The 14,671-nt window shown below is 44.5% G+C and overlaps 1 protein-coding gene across 1 annotated transcript in view; it reads right to left on the bottom strand.

Moving 5' to 3' along the window:
- Nucleotides 1–14,671, bottom strand: part of hpse2 (heparanase 2) — a 220,012-nt gene that overhangs the window by 15,865 nt on the left and 189,476 nt on the right. Inside the window, exon 11 of the mRNA XM_068002697.1 lies at nucleotides 11,891–12,037. Coding sequence (XP_067858798.1) covers nucleotides 11,891–12,037 — 147 coding nt within the window. The remainder of the gene's footprint in view (nucleotides 1–11,890; nucleotides 12,038–14,671) is intronic.

Below are 14,671 nucleotides of genomic sequence, written 5' to 3'. Positions count from 1 at the left end.
GTCCAAAGGAAATCCATGGGAGAAACGATGGGTCAGGTTGTTACCCCAAGTCGTGAGGGCAGATAAAGACTCGCGGGCTAGGAGAAACTTCTTCACCCAGAGAGTGGTTAGAATATGGAACTCGCTACCACATGGAGTAGCTGAGGCAAATAGCATAGATGCATTTAAGGGGAAGCTAGATAAGCACACAAGGGAGAAAGGAATAGATGGATATGCTGATGGGATGAGATGAAGTAGGGTTGAGAGGAGGCTCATGTGGAGCATAAACACTGGCATAGACCCGTTGGGCCAAATGGCCTGTTTCTGTGCTGTAAATTCTATGTAATTCTATGTAGCTCTGAGACTTCAGGGCCCAATCCGTGGTATAGTGCTTCACGTCAAAAAAATACCGTTAAAAGTGGCAAGATATGTTGATCATATGGATCACAGGAATGGCAAAATGGCATTTAACATATTTGTCTATCTCTTTCCTCCACTTCTCCCTGCCTCTTTCTTTAGCGGGACAGAGTTTAGGAGAAATGACTTCAATATAACTGTGCCAGTCTGACACGAGACCTTTGCTGACACACCATCAATGCTGGGACTCGTGGGCTCCTGTTATTTGTCCCAATGCTCTCTCCTCCTACCCTGAACGTCCAGGCCCTTGCTAGTTGCCAGACTTTCACCCAAGCAGCCATTCTTGAAATATGAGCTAAGGTGTTGAGCACTGGCGGACTAGTCGACTAATCCTGCTCTCGCCTGACGCCTACACATGCAGGAGGGGTGACTGGTTAGTGATCAGGAATGGGCGGCTTAGCTGATTTTCCCCCAGTCCCTTAACCCAAGGTCACTCGGGCCAACTGTAGCACACCTATTGAAGGTGACACATTCCAGGGATTGAATTTAGAAATTCCGACCTGTCTAGTTTAGTACCACTCTACTGATTCAATTATCCACTAAGTGATTGGGGACCCTTATTTTTAGTGCCATTTATTCTTTGATTGCAACTTACTGTCATATTGCATTCCTAACGCACAATGTAGAAAGTACAATCTTAACAGTAAGTGAGCACTGCAGATTAGCTTGTGAACAGCCCTGGGTTCTGATTTTGGGGATAAATATTAATGTTGGAGAGCAAAGGAATATAGGAACAAGAGTAGGCCATTCAGCTCCCCGAGCCTGTTCCACCATTCAATTAGATCATGGCTAATCTGTATCTGAACTCCATCTACCCGCTTTAGTTCCATAACCCTTAATACCCTTTGCCTAACAAAAATCTATCGATCTCAGTTTTGACATTTTCAATTGACCCCCAGCCTCAACAGCTTTTTGGGGGAGAGAGTTCCAGATTCCCACTGGCCTTTGTGTGAAGAAGTGCTTCCTGACATCACACCTGAACGGCCTGGCTCTAATTTTAAGGTCATGCCCCCTTGTTCTGGACTCCCCCCCACCAGAGGAAATAGTGCCGGATCGGCTTTGGTGGTGGTTTGCTCCTCCACTGAGCCAGTGTCTGGTGGGTTTCGGTTTTGCCACGAAAGCTTTGTGCATTCAGCTGGAGTGAAGTTGACATGTTGCTGGGATTGTTCTTCTGCTGTCAGGCCATGATGGGCACCAGATTTTAGAAGTCTTTGCATTCGAGAACCTGTGCTGTGTGGTGCAACCATTGAGGGAAGCATCATCTGCAGTTAGACATTTCTGATTTCAGATTCAGCAGCTGTAAGTTTCTCACTAATGTGGAATAAAATGGTTTAGTGGGTAAGTATGGTACCGAATTATAGAGACCAGGAAGGGCTCAGCTTTAATCTTGGGCTGCACTTAAGTTCGCTGATCTTACTAGGGCAGGAGTAAGGGCACGCTCTATTTGGCAGCAGTATCCCTTGTGAAAGGAGGTGAAGCATCATTCATGGCTCCTGCTCCTGATTACTATCCGACGACATAGGAACATAGGAACAGGAGTAGGCTATTCAACCCCTCGTGCCTGCTCTGCCATTTGATAAGATCATGGCTGATCTGTGATCTAGCTCCATATACCTGCCTTTGGCCCATATCCCTTAATACCTTTGGTTGCCAAAAAGCTATCTGTCTCACATTTAAATTTAGCAATTGAGCTAGTATCAATTGCTGTTTGCGGAAGAGAGTTCCAAACTTCTACCACCCTATGTGTGTAGAAATGTTTTCTAATCTCACTCCTGAAAGGTCTGGCTCTAATTTTTAGACTGTGCCCCCTACTCCTAGAATCCCCAACCAGCGGAAATAGTTTCTTTCTATCCACCCTATCCGTTCCCCTTAATATCTTATAAACTTCGATCAGATCACCCCTTAACCTTCGAAACTCTGGAGAATACAACCCCAATTTGTGTAATCTCTCCTCGTAACTTAATCCTTGAAGTCCGGGTATCATTCTAGTAAACCTACGCTGCACTCCCTCCAAGGCCAATATGTCCTTCCGAAGGTGCGGTGCCCAGAACTGCTCACAGTACTCCAGGTGCGGTCTAACCAGGATTTTGTATAGCTGCAGCATAACTTCTGCCCCCTTGTACTCTAGTCCTCTCGATATAAAGGCCAGCATTCCATTAGCCTTCTTGATTATTTTCTGCACCTGTTCATGACACTTCAATGATCTATGTACCTGAACCCCTAAGTCCCTTTGGACATCCACTGTTTTTAACTTTTTACCATTTAGAAAGTACCCTGTTCTATCCTTTTTTGATCCAAAGTGAATGACCTCACATTTGTCTACATTGAATTCCATTTGCCACAGTTTTGCCCATTCATCTAATCCATCAATATCCCTTTGTAATTTTATGTTTTCATCTATACTGCTTACAATGACACCTGCTGAAAGTACGCCTTTGCAGATGTTGGGTGCAAACAGCATGTGATGCACTCTGAGGTCGAATACCAACCTCCATTGCCTAGTGTTGCGCTTTGGGACTTTTGACTATTTGGCTTAGAAGGGATTTTTGGTTAAATCGATAATATGATTTTCATATGGAGTCAGATTCACAATTCTGAGGTTTAATTCCCAAAGGTCCAACACCTTTTTTTTTTAACTTGGTGGTGAAAAAAAACTGGAACCACTGAAACAATAAGAGGATTGGGTGACTTAATGGACCGGCCATGGAAACTGTTATCCTTAACAGTTTGGGACAATGGGTGAACCATTATCACATGCCTGTACTTCCAGTAAGCATGCATATGTGGTATGTTGAAAGTGGCTGTACATGTGCATACTCAGCTTTGGCCTGTCTGACCGAAACCCACTCCAAGGAGAGTGGTAATTGGTTTGATTGTCAGCTCAACTGGCCAATCCCTGGGCACAGAGCGCTTGGCTGGGGTCAGAGGTCAAGCTTTTGGACTTCCTGTCCAGCTAAGAAAGGAATAAAGAAGCACATGATCTTAGTCAGTCTGCAAGATCTGGATTAAGAAGCCAGACTTCAAGTGAGAAAGCTCTCTCCTTCGGTACAGGGCCGACCAGATTTAGTGAGAGCGTTATTCAGAAAACTTGTATTTAACCTGCTAACGGAGACAGTGTGGCATGCTTTATTTTCTATGTTACAAGGATTGTTATGAAATAAGTAGTATTTTACTGTAAATTTTCACTCTGTTCATTCACATATGAAAAAATAAATGAATTTGTTGGTTTATATTTCAGCTTGTCTCACCTTTCAGTAGATCGCAGAGACGGACGCGATGGTTCTTGTGAGATTACAGTTCACATAACAAAGAGTTTTCATTGTTACTACCCCCGCTCCCCCAACCCGGGGTCATATTACCATGTGACTAGATATTGGGCAGTTTAGGTAAACTCCTGACTGTAAGGGACACAGGTTCCATTTACAAGAGTGTCTGGTGACGCTGAACCCGAGAGAATATCTAGTGCAGACCCCAAATTTATAACACCCAGGCTCACGTGGCCAATGTGCCAGAGGCCTGTAAGAACCGTTCCTCGGAATTAGTCAATGCCTACAGGAAAGCAGGGGAGAAAACAGGGGTGAAAAGGGAATAAGTTCTGTACACTTTCACTGATGGCAATTTTTAAACTCCAGCAATTGGTACAGTTCTTTATCTTTCTCCCCAGTCGTAATTTTTTTTTTAATAACTGGCACCAGCTCAAATGAAACTCGAGACACTTATTCTTTTTTGAGGTCTGGATGTTATTTTTGTTATTGCAACTATTGTTTTGTTAGAAAATCCCATTAACCTTGTGGTTAATCCCTGCCATCAAGGCTCCAGCAGTTGTTTTAAGTTCACAGGATATTTACACAGACTCCTGTCTGCAGCCCGCCTGCACACATTCTGAGTGCTCGCTGGGCTTGAAAAGTGTATGGTCTTTGCTTTCATATCTGCTCCTGACTAACCTCTGCATGTGAAGGGGCTGCTGTGGAGCAGCGTACTGTACTTGAGTTTGGTGCACCCAGTCCTGTTCACCCATCACCCCCTGTGCTCGCTGACCTACACTGGCGCCCGGTCCGGCAACGTCTCGATTTTAGAATTCTCATCCCTGTGTTCAAATCCCTCCATGGCCTCCCCCTCCATTTCTCTGTAACCTCCTCCAGCCCTACAACCCTCCGAGAACTCTGCGTTCTTCCAATTTTGGCCTCTTGCGCGTCCTCCACATCCTTCATTGGTGGCCGTGCGTTCAGCTGCCTAGGCCCTAAGCTCTGGAATTTCCTCCCTGAACCACTCTTCCTCTCCATTTCTCTCTCCTCCTTTAAGATGCTCCTTAAAACCTACCTCGTGTCCTAATGTTTCCTTCTTTGGCTAGGTGTCAATTTCTGTCTGATTACGCTCCTGTGAAGCGCCTTGGGATGTTTTACTACGTTAAAGGCGCTATATAAATGCAAGCTCTTGTTGTAGACGAGGAACTGGCTGCTGCAGTCAGGGTCAGGATGGGCAGGTATCTGTTACCCTAAGCGCTGGGTCAAACAGGTGGAGGGGGGAAAGTGAAGCTGTGGTTGGAGTACTTGTGGTGGGCCTCAGTGGAAGGGAGGAAGTGAAATCCGAGTAGCTGGGTGGGTCTTGGTGAAAGGGAAGGAACGGAGCTGGATCTGGGCCACTTGAGGTGGGCTGGAAAGACAGAGAAGGAGAAGTAGAGTGGGAGCACTCAAGGTCAGTCAATACAGTAAGCTGCCTATGGACATCCACAGTATCAATGATAGGTAACTGACCTTTGTTGCAAATGTCAAAAATCCAAAACTAACTAGATCAAGTTTCTTTGTTGGCTGCTCCCTTATGCCTTTGAAATGTCAATATTTCCAAACTCGGAAATATAGATGAAATCTAAATCATTATATCTAATGGCTAAACCTTCAGGTTGTCCAATGTTTAAAAGCATTGATAAGTATATGAGAACTGGACAAGATGGAATTTCTGTTATGGTCAGGTGTCAAAAGGAAACAAACCATCAGATGGCAGCAGACTGCTGGAAAGCTTATTTATTTGAGTGTTAGTGACGGTTATTATCTTAATTGTCTCTCCATTGAGAAGAATCTAGAATGGCGGAACAGGCCTGAGGGGCTGAATGGCCTACTCCTGATCCTGCGTTCCTATTGATTACTCCCTCACATTTCAGTAAACCAGTTAAACTGAGACCCTGTGTTCCAAGAGTGCTTAAGATGTACAAATTCCAACTCAAGTCACAGTACAGTCAATGTTTTCAGCGGTAAGATTAGCGACAGCACAGGTGAGTGTCGGAGCACAAAAATGAACAGAGCGGGAAGAGGGAAAAAATGTAAACCATTGAGCAAATCAGTTGTAAGACAAATTCAAAATAATATCCCGGAGAGCAGGAGGTACAGTTTGATGCCAAAAAGTGCAGGATTCTGGCCAGGGAATTTTTGGAGGAAGACAGGAAATGGGCAAAGTGATGAAAACACCGAAAGAGGTGAACAATAAGAGAAGTTCAGAGACTGGCAAAAGTGGATAAACGGGGAGCGTTTTGAGAGAGAAGATACTGAGAGGTCAGCTGGGGATAGATTTCCCACCCACTCTTAATCAGTGAGGGGAGAATCTATGCCCCCCCCTCCCCCGAGGTAAGGATGAGCACTCGAGCGAAACGCTTGGAGGGTCTGGGCGATTAATGCTGGACTGTCGAAGTGGATGACTGGTAATGAGGCAATGAAAACATTAAAGTCTGGCTATCCACACCACGTGTGTGTGGCATAGAACGACAATGGGCATTCCCGCCAGGATTCTCCCGATCGACAGTGGAAGATTTGTGGAGACCCTGGAGAAACGTCAAAAATGGCAGACAATCAGGAGAATCCCCCCCCCCCCACCACCCACCCCGCAGAAATTCGATTCCAAAGTCGTTTACATATTTTTTTCCCGTTGGTTACAGGATGTGCGATTTTTATTTGTAACGTTGAAATCAGCAGGACAGTGAACCAATTATCAGTGCACACTGGTGTGAGAGAAGGAAAGGATTATCTCACTCCAGTCAGACAGTTCAAAACACAAAGTGCTGTCTGTTCAGTGGGAAATGTAATAAAATAAGATTTGTTTTTGATTGTTTGCATCATGAACATTCCTGTTTTTTTTTAAATTTTATACAAATAGCAAGATCTCCCATGGCCTTGCTCAATTCGGAACGACATGCTATTTTATCAGGACTGAAGGGTTATACCGGGTAATGCACAATGTATTATCTGCTGTTAAAATTGAGCTGTGTTTATGACATCCTTTGAGGCCACAAAATGTACTTGCTGTAAATAAATACAAGTCTAAGAGTTTAATGCCTGCTGGCAAGAGGATTATTGCAGATTGCTAGGTGCTTCTAAATTCTGACAGCAGGACAATGTGCAAACTTCTCCCACTGACAGTACTGAACCTGTATTAACTTCAGAATGAAGAAACTGCCCTCTTAAAATACTTTTGACTGTCTAAAGTGTGAAGTTCTCCAAAATTTTACAAATATTTCTGTCTCTCTATCTCTTTTTCTGTTTCTCTCTTTCTGTGTGTCTCTCCCTAATGCGCACTCTCTCTACTCCTGCATGTCTGCCTCTCCCTCACACACATGCTCTCTCTCTGTCTCTCTTCCTGTGTGTCTCTCCCACTCTGTTCCTTGCATGGTCTCTCTCTGTCTTTCTATCTTCTTCTCTCTCTCTCTCTCTCTCTCAGTAAGGTTCATAGATAGCAGCTGAGAACCTTGGCTCGCCTGCATCCCCACAGATAGAGGTATGACAGAGATCTAGTCATTTTGGCCTACTGCTAATGAGGATTAATAGGGTGGAATCGGCAGAGGCGAAGGACTAGGTCACCAGCCCATTCTATTGGTCAAGGAAGATGTGTGGTGGGAAAGTCAAATGGGGAAATTTTTCAAAGTTAACAATTTACATGAAAGTATGCATCTGAAATTTGGAGGCTGCACTTATGGCCCTCTCTGAAATCCAGGCGTGCTTCTTCAAAGGGTTTCGGATTTGTGGTAGTGAATTATCTGGTAAGCGTGGAAAAAAATACTTTTATTAAATCTGTCAAGTTTTGAGCTGCCTTGGCCTGTTGAGATGTTGGCAGCGAGCAGCACAAGGCCCCTAAGGCTTCAATTCACCACCCAAAGCTACGAAACTCATCCGGCCTACATCTCAATTATTCCAGCTGCTACACAGTCTACACATCACTGTAATAAAACACGCTTGATGCAGTTCTTTTCCCTCTTATTTCCATCAATTCCCTCTCTTAAATTGTGTACAGTCGCCCTCCTCTTTTTTTGTACCCTTTCCAATGCAGGTATATCTCTTTTGTGGCACAGTGACCAAACCTGAACCCAATAAATCCCAAGTGTGGTCTGACCAGTGCACTTTAAAGCCTTAGCATAACTTCTGTGAACTTGTACTCTACTGTTCTAACTAAATATCTCAGCGTTATATTAGCTTTGCTAATTGCTTCACCACATTGTCTGTACATTGAAGGTACACAGTATCTCATATTACTGTCAGGTCCTTCGCGCCTCTGAGTCAGAAGGTCGTGGCTTCAAGTCCCACTCCAGAGACTTGAGCACATAATCTCGGCTGATACTTTAGTGAGGTACCGAGGGAGTGCTGCACTGTCAGAGGTGCTGTCTTTCAGAGGAAACATTAAACCAAGGGCCCCGTCTGCCTTCGGAGGTGGGTGTAAAAGATCTCATGGTACTATTTCGAAGACAAGCAGGGGAGTTCTCCCTGGTGTCCTGGCCAATATTTATCCTTCAACCAATACCACGGAAAATAGATTATCTGGTGCAGGAACAGACAGACCTGGGGGTATATGTGCACAAATCTTTGAAGGTGGCAGAATAGGTTGAGAAAGCGGTTAAAAAAGCATACAAGATCCTGGGCTTTATAAATAGAGGCATAGAGGAAGTTATGTTGAACATTTATAAAACACTGGTTTGGCCTCAGCTAAAGTATTGTGTCCAATTCTGGGCACTGCACTTTAGGAAGGATGTGAAGATCTTAGAGAGGGTGCAGAAAAAATTTATTAGAATGGAGAATGGTTTCAGGGATGAGGGACTTCAATTACTTCGATAGACTGGAGAAGCTGGGGTTGTTCTCCTTGGAGCAGAGAAGATTGAGAGGAGATTTGATAGAAGTGTTCAAAATCATGAAGGGTTTAGATAAAGTAAATAAAGAGAAACTGTCCCCACTGGCGAAAGGGTCGAGAACCAGAGGACACAGATTTAAGGTGAATGGCAAAATAACCAAAGGCAAAACGAGGAAAAACTTTTTTATGCAGTGAGTAGTTATATGATCTGGAAAGTGCTGCCTGAAAGGGTGATGAAAGCAGATTCAATCGTGGCTTTCAAAAAAGAATTGGATAAACACTTGAAGGGAAAAAATTTGCAGGGCTACGGGGAAAGAGCAGGGGAATGGGACTAACTGGATTGCTCTTACAAAGAGCCGGCAGGTGCTCAATGGGCCGAATGGCCTCCTTCTATGCTGTAACCATTCCATGGTTCTATGGTTCTATGATTCTTTGATTTACCTCACTGCTGTTTGTGGGACCTTGCTGTGCGCAGATCAGCTGCCGCGCTCTCTACATTACAACTGTGACTACACTTCAAAAATACTTAATCGGCTGTAAAGAACTTTGGGACATCCTGAGGTCGTGAAAGTTTTTCTTTTCTTTCTAAGTCTGCCCATTGAAATTCAATTCGAATAACTGCAACAAAATTAGTTGTCCTATTATTTGGCGGCCCTTGCATTTGTGAAGCATGATGACATTCTTGTAAAATTTTTTATTGTTTGGATATCTCTGAGATAGTGGGAGTATAGCTCTGTTCTTAAATGGCTTGTGTAGGAGAGAGGGAGGGAGATATATTTCGAACTGTGCCCTTGTATATCCCTTCACTACAAAACAATACTTTCAGAATCTGGGCAAAATGATGTCGAAACAGGTCTGTAGTGGCTCGGCCTCAGTAAAGTTAACAAGGTTTTACCACAACTTGTAACCTCGTCTGCACGTGTGATTCTGCGTTTCTGTTTTATGTTTGCTGTTGTCAATGTCTCCTGGCAGGAAAGCGAAGACTAGTTTTTGTCTGGCCTGAGCCAAGAGGAAACAATTAAACTTGTTACTTCCCACCGCGCGCCCCCCTCCCCTCGCTCCCTCCCCCGTCCCTTCGAGAATTAGAGGCCACGTCTCTGTTTTCCTGGAAACAGTCAACCACCCGAAATTATATCTTGACACCTTTTTCCACGAACACTACAGCTTCAAAGCACCTGATGTTGTAGTTACTGGCTTGGCCCACAGGAGGACTGTGGACCGAGAGCTGTAGAAAGGCCAAGGAAGCTGCTTCCTGTTCCGGTGGATTGAATGGGCTGTCCAGTTTACATTTTGCACATCTTGCACACCAAAAACCTGTGTTTTTATTTTTTAATGTTTTTTTCTGTATCTCATGATGTGCAGGTGCTAAACACCAAAACCTACTAAGTTTTATCAATCAGCACCAGGTGAACCTCAGAACTCAAGATATGATTCCATCCTTAAACCCACTCCCTGTCTTTCACCTTGCAAGTTATCCAAGAGGATCTCTAATTATCTGTACCAGCTCCCGACTCCCTTAGTCAGGGCATCAGAACATTGCAGTCAGGAGGTTTGCCTGAAACGTTATGAACTGGGAGCTGGCACGTGTGATCACAAGATATACATGGATGGTGACAACCATTCGGCCCATCTTAGTCCATCCATCCAGAAGCAACCTACAGTCCCCTCATCAATGCAGCAGCCAATTGTTTCTTACATGCAGCAAGGGGTTTCAACTTGCTCATTCAGGACAAATCAGTCTGCTTGATCAGGGCCCCTTCCACTGTGCTCAACATCCACCTCCTACACCACTGGCGCACTTTGGCTTCTGTATGTATGATTTACGGGATGCACTGCAGCAACCCACCAAGCTTACTCAGCCAGCACTTCCCAGCCCAAGACTTCCGCTACTGAGAAGGACGAGAGCAGCAACATCATGAGAGCGCCATCATCAGCAAGTTCCCAAGTCACACCCCATCCGGACTTGAACATATATTGCCATTTCTTCACTGTCGCTGGGTCAACATCCTAGAATTCCCAAGCTAACCCCATAGTGGGAGCACCATCACCACATGGACTGCAGCGGTTCATGGAGAAGGCCCACCACCACCACTCTCTCAGGGTTACTAGGGATGGGCAGTAAATGCCAGTGTCGCCCACATCTCAAGAACAAATTTTTAAAAAATCAAAGTTGCTTAATTTGAATTATTTTAGCACTAAATTCTTACACTCCTATGTTATTTATGATGTTTAATTTGAATTATTGGATAATTCAAAAAAATTCAGCTTAAAAAATAACTTTGAATTATCAGGAGGAGATCATATTGTTTGCATTTGATAAAATCTATCGAATTAATACTGTGTCAGTGTTTTTTTAAATACATATATTGGTGGTTGGTTTCAGAGCTGTAACCATAGAATAAAGAGTTGGGGAGACATCAGGGGAGTTATGAGATTTGAAGTGGGAAGCAGTAGAGAGAGAAACATAATCCTTGTCAAAATATATTTTTTTTGGGGGGGGGGTGAATATGAGCCCTTTAATCCCCTCCCCATGCCTAAGTCGGATTGGGGACAATTTTAACGGGTGATAGTGAATTGGCAGCCTGTTTTACATCTCTCCTGACTTTTATTTACATTGAAGTCATGCTGATTTGCTATCAACCGTTTTACATTATCGCACAAAGTCAAATTTACTTCCCTTTGTCCAGCATTGGTGACAGAGCCTCCAGGCTCCTTGACCTTACTCCATGGAACTCCCTTCTTAAATCGCTCCACTTCTCCCAATGACCTCATCTTTTTGATGAAGCATGGGAACATAGGAACAGGAGTAGGCCATTCAGCCCCTCGTGCCTGCTCCGCCATTTGATAAGATCATGGCTGATCTGTGATCTTGCTCCATATACCTGCCTTTGGCCCATATCCCTTAATACCTTTGGTTGCCAAAAAGCTATCTATTTCACATTTAAATTTAGCAATTGAGCTAGTATCAATTGCCGTTTGCGGAAGAGAGTTCCAAACTTCTACCACCCTTTGTGTGTAGAAATGTTCTCTAATCTCGCTCCTGAAAGGTCTGGCTCTAATTTTTAGACTGTGCCCCCTACTCCTAAAATCCCCAACCAGCAGAAATAGTTTCTCTCTATCCACCCTATCTGTTCCCCTTAATATCTTATAAAAATTTCGTTCACCTCTCCTAACTCTCGCACCATGTGCTTGTTTATTCTTTAACTCCTTTTACCTTTCTTTTCTCTCCTCTCTGCAAAGCACCTTCGAATGTTTTCTACATTAAAGGCGTTATACAAATGCAAGTTGTTTGTTGGACAAGAACCAAGGCTTGTAGGAAAGACTAATTCACTAATCAACATGGTTCAGAGCCCGGCCTGTGTTCAGTTGTTGGTAATGTGCTTGTACCTACTTTGCTTGCAACCCCTGAACTCCGTAAGGTTGGAACAGGTACTGGTGAACTGTCTTGTCCCTCAGCGTTCCAGCCAGTTTTATTTTCTTTCTTGATCTATGGAGATTGATGATGTAAATGGTAATGGATCCTCGCAGGTAATTGTGACTGAAAAGGAGCGAGACAGAAGAATTAGTTGTTGCAAAATGCTTCCTCTTATATGGCTCGAGTTGCACTGAAGGTATTTTTGTTTACAACAGAAAAAAAATCTCATCAGCGGAAATCACAGGCAAGGAAGCCATTTGGCCCATCTATTTCATCCTTCTGTCAAACCCTATTTTCTCCCCATTACAGCATGTAACTACCTCCTGAATGACTTCGGAGTTTCTGCCTCTACTACCCTACGTGGAAAACCTATTAGAAGTATTCATTACTCTTTGTGCCTCCCAACATCACTCCTGAACTTGCCTTTGTACCTGTGTGCTCTTGTCCTGTAGTCATGGTCTATCTTAAAATAGTGTTCAGGGTTAACCTTTTCTATTCCACTTTATATCTTAAAAACCCCATAAGACCCCCCGTTCCTTTGTCACTTTCAATACTGAAGAGGTGCAACCATAGTATAAAGAGTTGGGGAGACACCAGGGGAGTTAGGAGATTTGGAGTGGGAGGGAAAACAGAGGAACATAACCCATGTCATAATATTTTTGGGGGGGACTTTTAGGCTTTGTGCTTGTGCACAGAAAATTTTTAAGTAGCGTTACGCACCCAGGAGTTCCTGTGCAACTTTGGAGCAGTACACCTGTAACTGGCAACTCAACAGTGTGGACGATTATGGGTGTGGAACCAGTTCTGACCACTTGGTGGCGCCGGATGTCACTTGTCCGATATACAGCACAGAAGCACCTTGTCTTCCAGATGTGTCTCTATCAGAAGGAACCATTCGGGTCACTGTCCACTGCCAAGCTCAGTATCTCTTCCAAGCCTGTTCCCTGATGGTCATTGGCACTCACTAGGGGAGAAATTAGACTTGTGCCCAAAACGGGCGCAAAGATAGTGGAGCGGCCGCTCAGCACGCTGGCTTGGGCCCGAGCCAAATGCGGCTTCGGGCCTCAGTTAAATGCCGCCGGCGAGCTAGGGCGCCAAACAACTGACCGGTCAGGGGAAAGCAGGAAATATGCCAGCTCGCATGCAGATCTGGCTGGCAAGTCGGGTCTGGGGTGGGGGGTGGGGGAGGCAAACCCGGGGAGGCCTTGAAAGCGCCTGCGGTGGGCCGCAGTACATTTGTGGGGCCGGGTGGAGCACTCCTTCTCCTGGGCCCATAAGAATTAAAGCTGAAAATTTCTTGGGCCTTTTTTGTGAGTGGTCCCTTTAAGGACTGCTGGTTCGGCCGCTCAAGACCTGGTACAACCAGGCAGAGCTTGTTGCGTTGCAGGCTCTGCCCATTTGTACCTGAATTTCGCATTCAGGGTCCTACTGAAGGAGCCTAACGCCTGACTTAGCAGGGACTGGGAATTGACTCTGGGACCTTCATGGTTTGAGTGTCCCAGTTTAAAGCAAGGCAACAAATTTACGATTGAGCTATCAGAGTAATTATGGTCACGTTTTAAAAAAGTAAATCCTCTTCTACCTGCAGTGAGTGCTCTTGAGCTTTTTAATGTTCTACATTCTACAGACTTGTGGGTGATAGTGGTGCTGTTTCACTGACTGGTGGCCATGTATAGCTCCCGTTACATGCAGGTAATCTAATTGGACTTGTCACACCAAAGTTGTGCAGTTTTTAGAACGATTGTATTTAGACATTTTTTAAAAATATTCTCAGGATGTGGGAGTCGCTGGCAAGGCCGGCATTTATTGCCCATCCCTAGTTGCCCTGAGAAGCTGGTGATACTGAGTGGCTTGCTAGGCCACTTCAGAGGGCAGTTAAGAGTCACAAGAAATAGGAGCAGGAGTAGGCCATACCGCCCCTGGAACCTGCTCCGCCATTCAATAAGATCAAGGCTGATCTTTGACCTCGTCTCCACTTTCCCGCCCGATCCCCATATCCCTTGATTCCCTTAGGGTCCTAAAATCTATCGATCTCAGCCTTGAATATACTCAACGACTCAAAATGACAACCTCTGAAAGAAGAAATTCCTCCTCATCTCAGTCTTGAATGGCCGACCCCTTATCCTGAGAATATGCGCCCTAGTTCTAGACTCTCCAGTCAGGGGAAACAACCTCTCAGCATCTACCTTGTTAAGCCCCCTCAACCATGTTGATGTGGGACAGGGGTCACATATAGGTCAGACCGGGTAAGGACGGCAGGTTTCCTTCCCCAAAGTAAACGAGTTGGGTTTTCTATGACAATTCGACAGTTTCATGGTCACTTTTTACTGATACCAGCTTTTAAAAATTGAATTCAAATTCTCAAACTGCGATCGTGGGAGTTGGACTTACGTTGCCTGGATTAGTAGTCCAGTAAATTAACCACTACGCTACCATACCCCAGGTGTGTGTACATGATGTAATTTATTTCTGGGAGAGTGCATATGATAACTGGTTTTAGTGGAATGGTAGATGGGGGAGTCGGCAGAACGTAACTGCGTGGTTATCGATGTGACTGAGTGTTGAGTCTTTCGTTTGAAACAGGAATTGTGAAACTGCTTTGTGCCTCTCTTTGGGATAGTCAGCGGGAGTAGCACATTTGATTAAAATGAGAATCTTGTTTTGAAGTGGGTTTCACTGAGGTCTTGGCAGAGCTGGTCAGAAGTTCTGGAGGGAGGCACTTGAGCATTTTATATATGCTTATAAACATACATTTGA

Source organism: Heptranchias perlo, chromosome 21 (assembly GCF_035084215.1).
Source record: "Heptranchias perlo isolate sHepPer1 chromosome 21, sHepPer1.hap1, whole genome shotgun sequence".
Taxonomy (NCBI): Eukaryota; Metazoa; Chordata; class Chondrichthyes; order Hexanchiformes; family Hexanchidae; genus Heptranchias; species Heptranchias perlo.
This window is presented reverse-complemented; position numbering and strand designations above follow the sequence as displayed.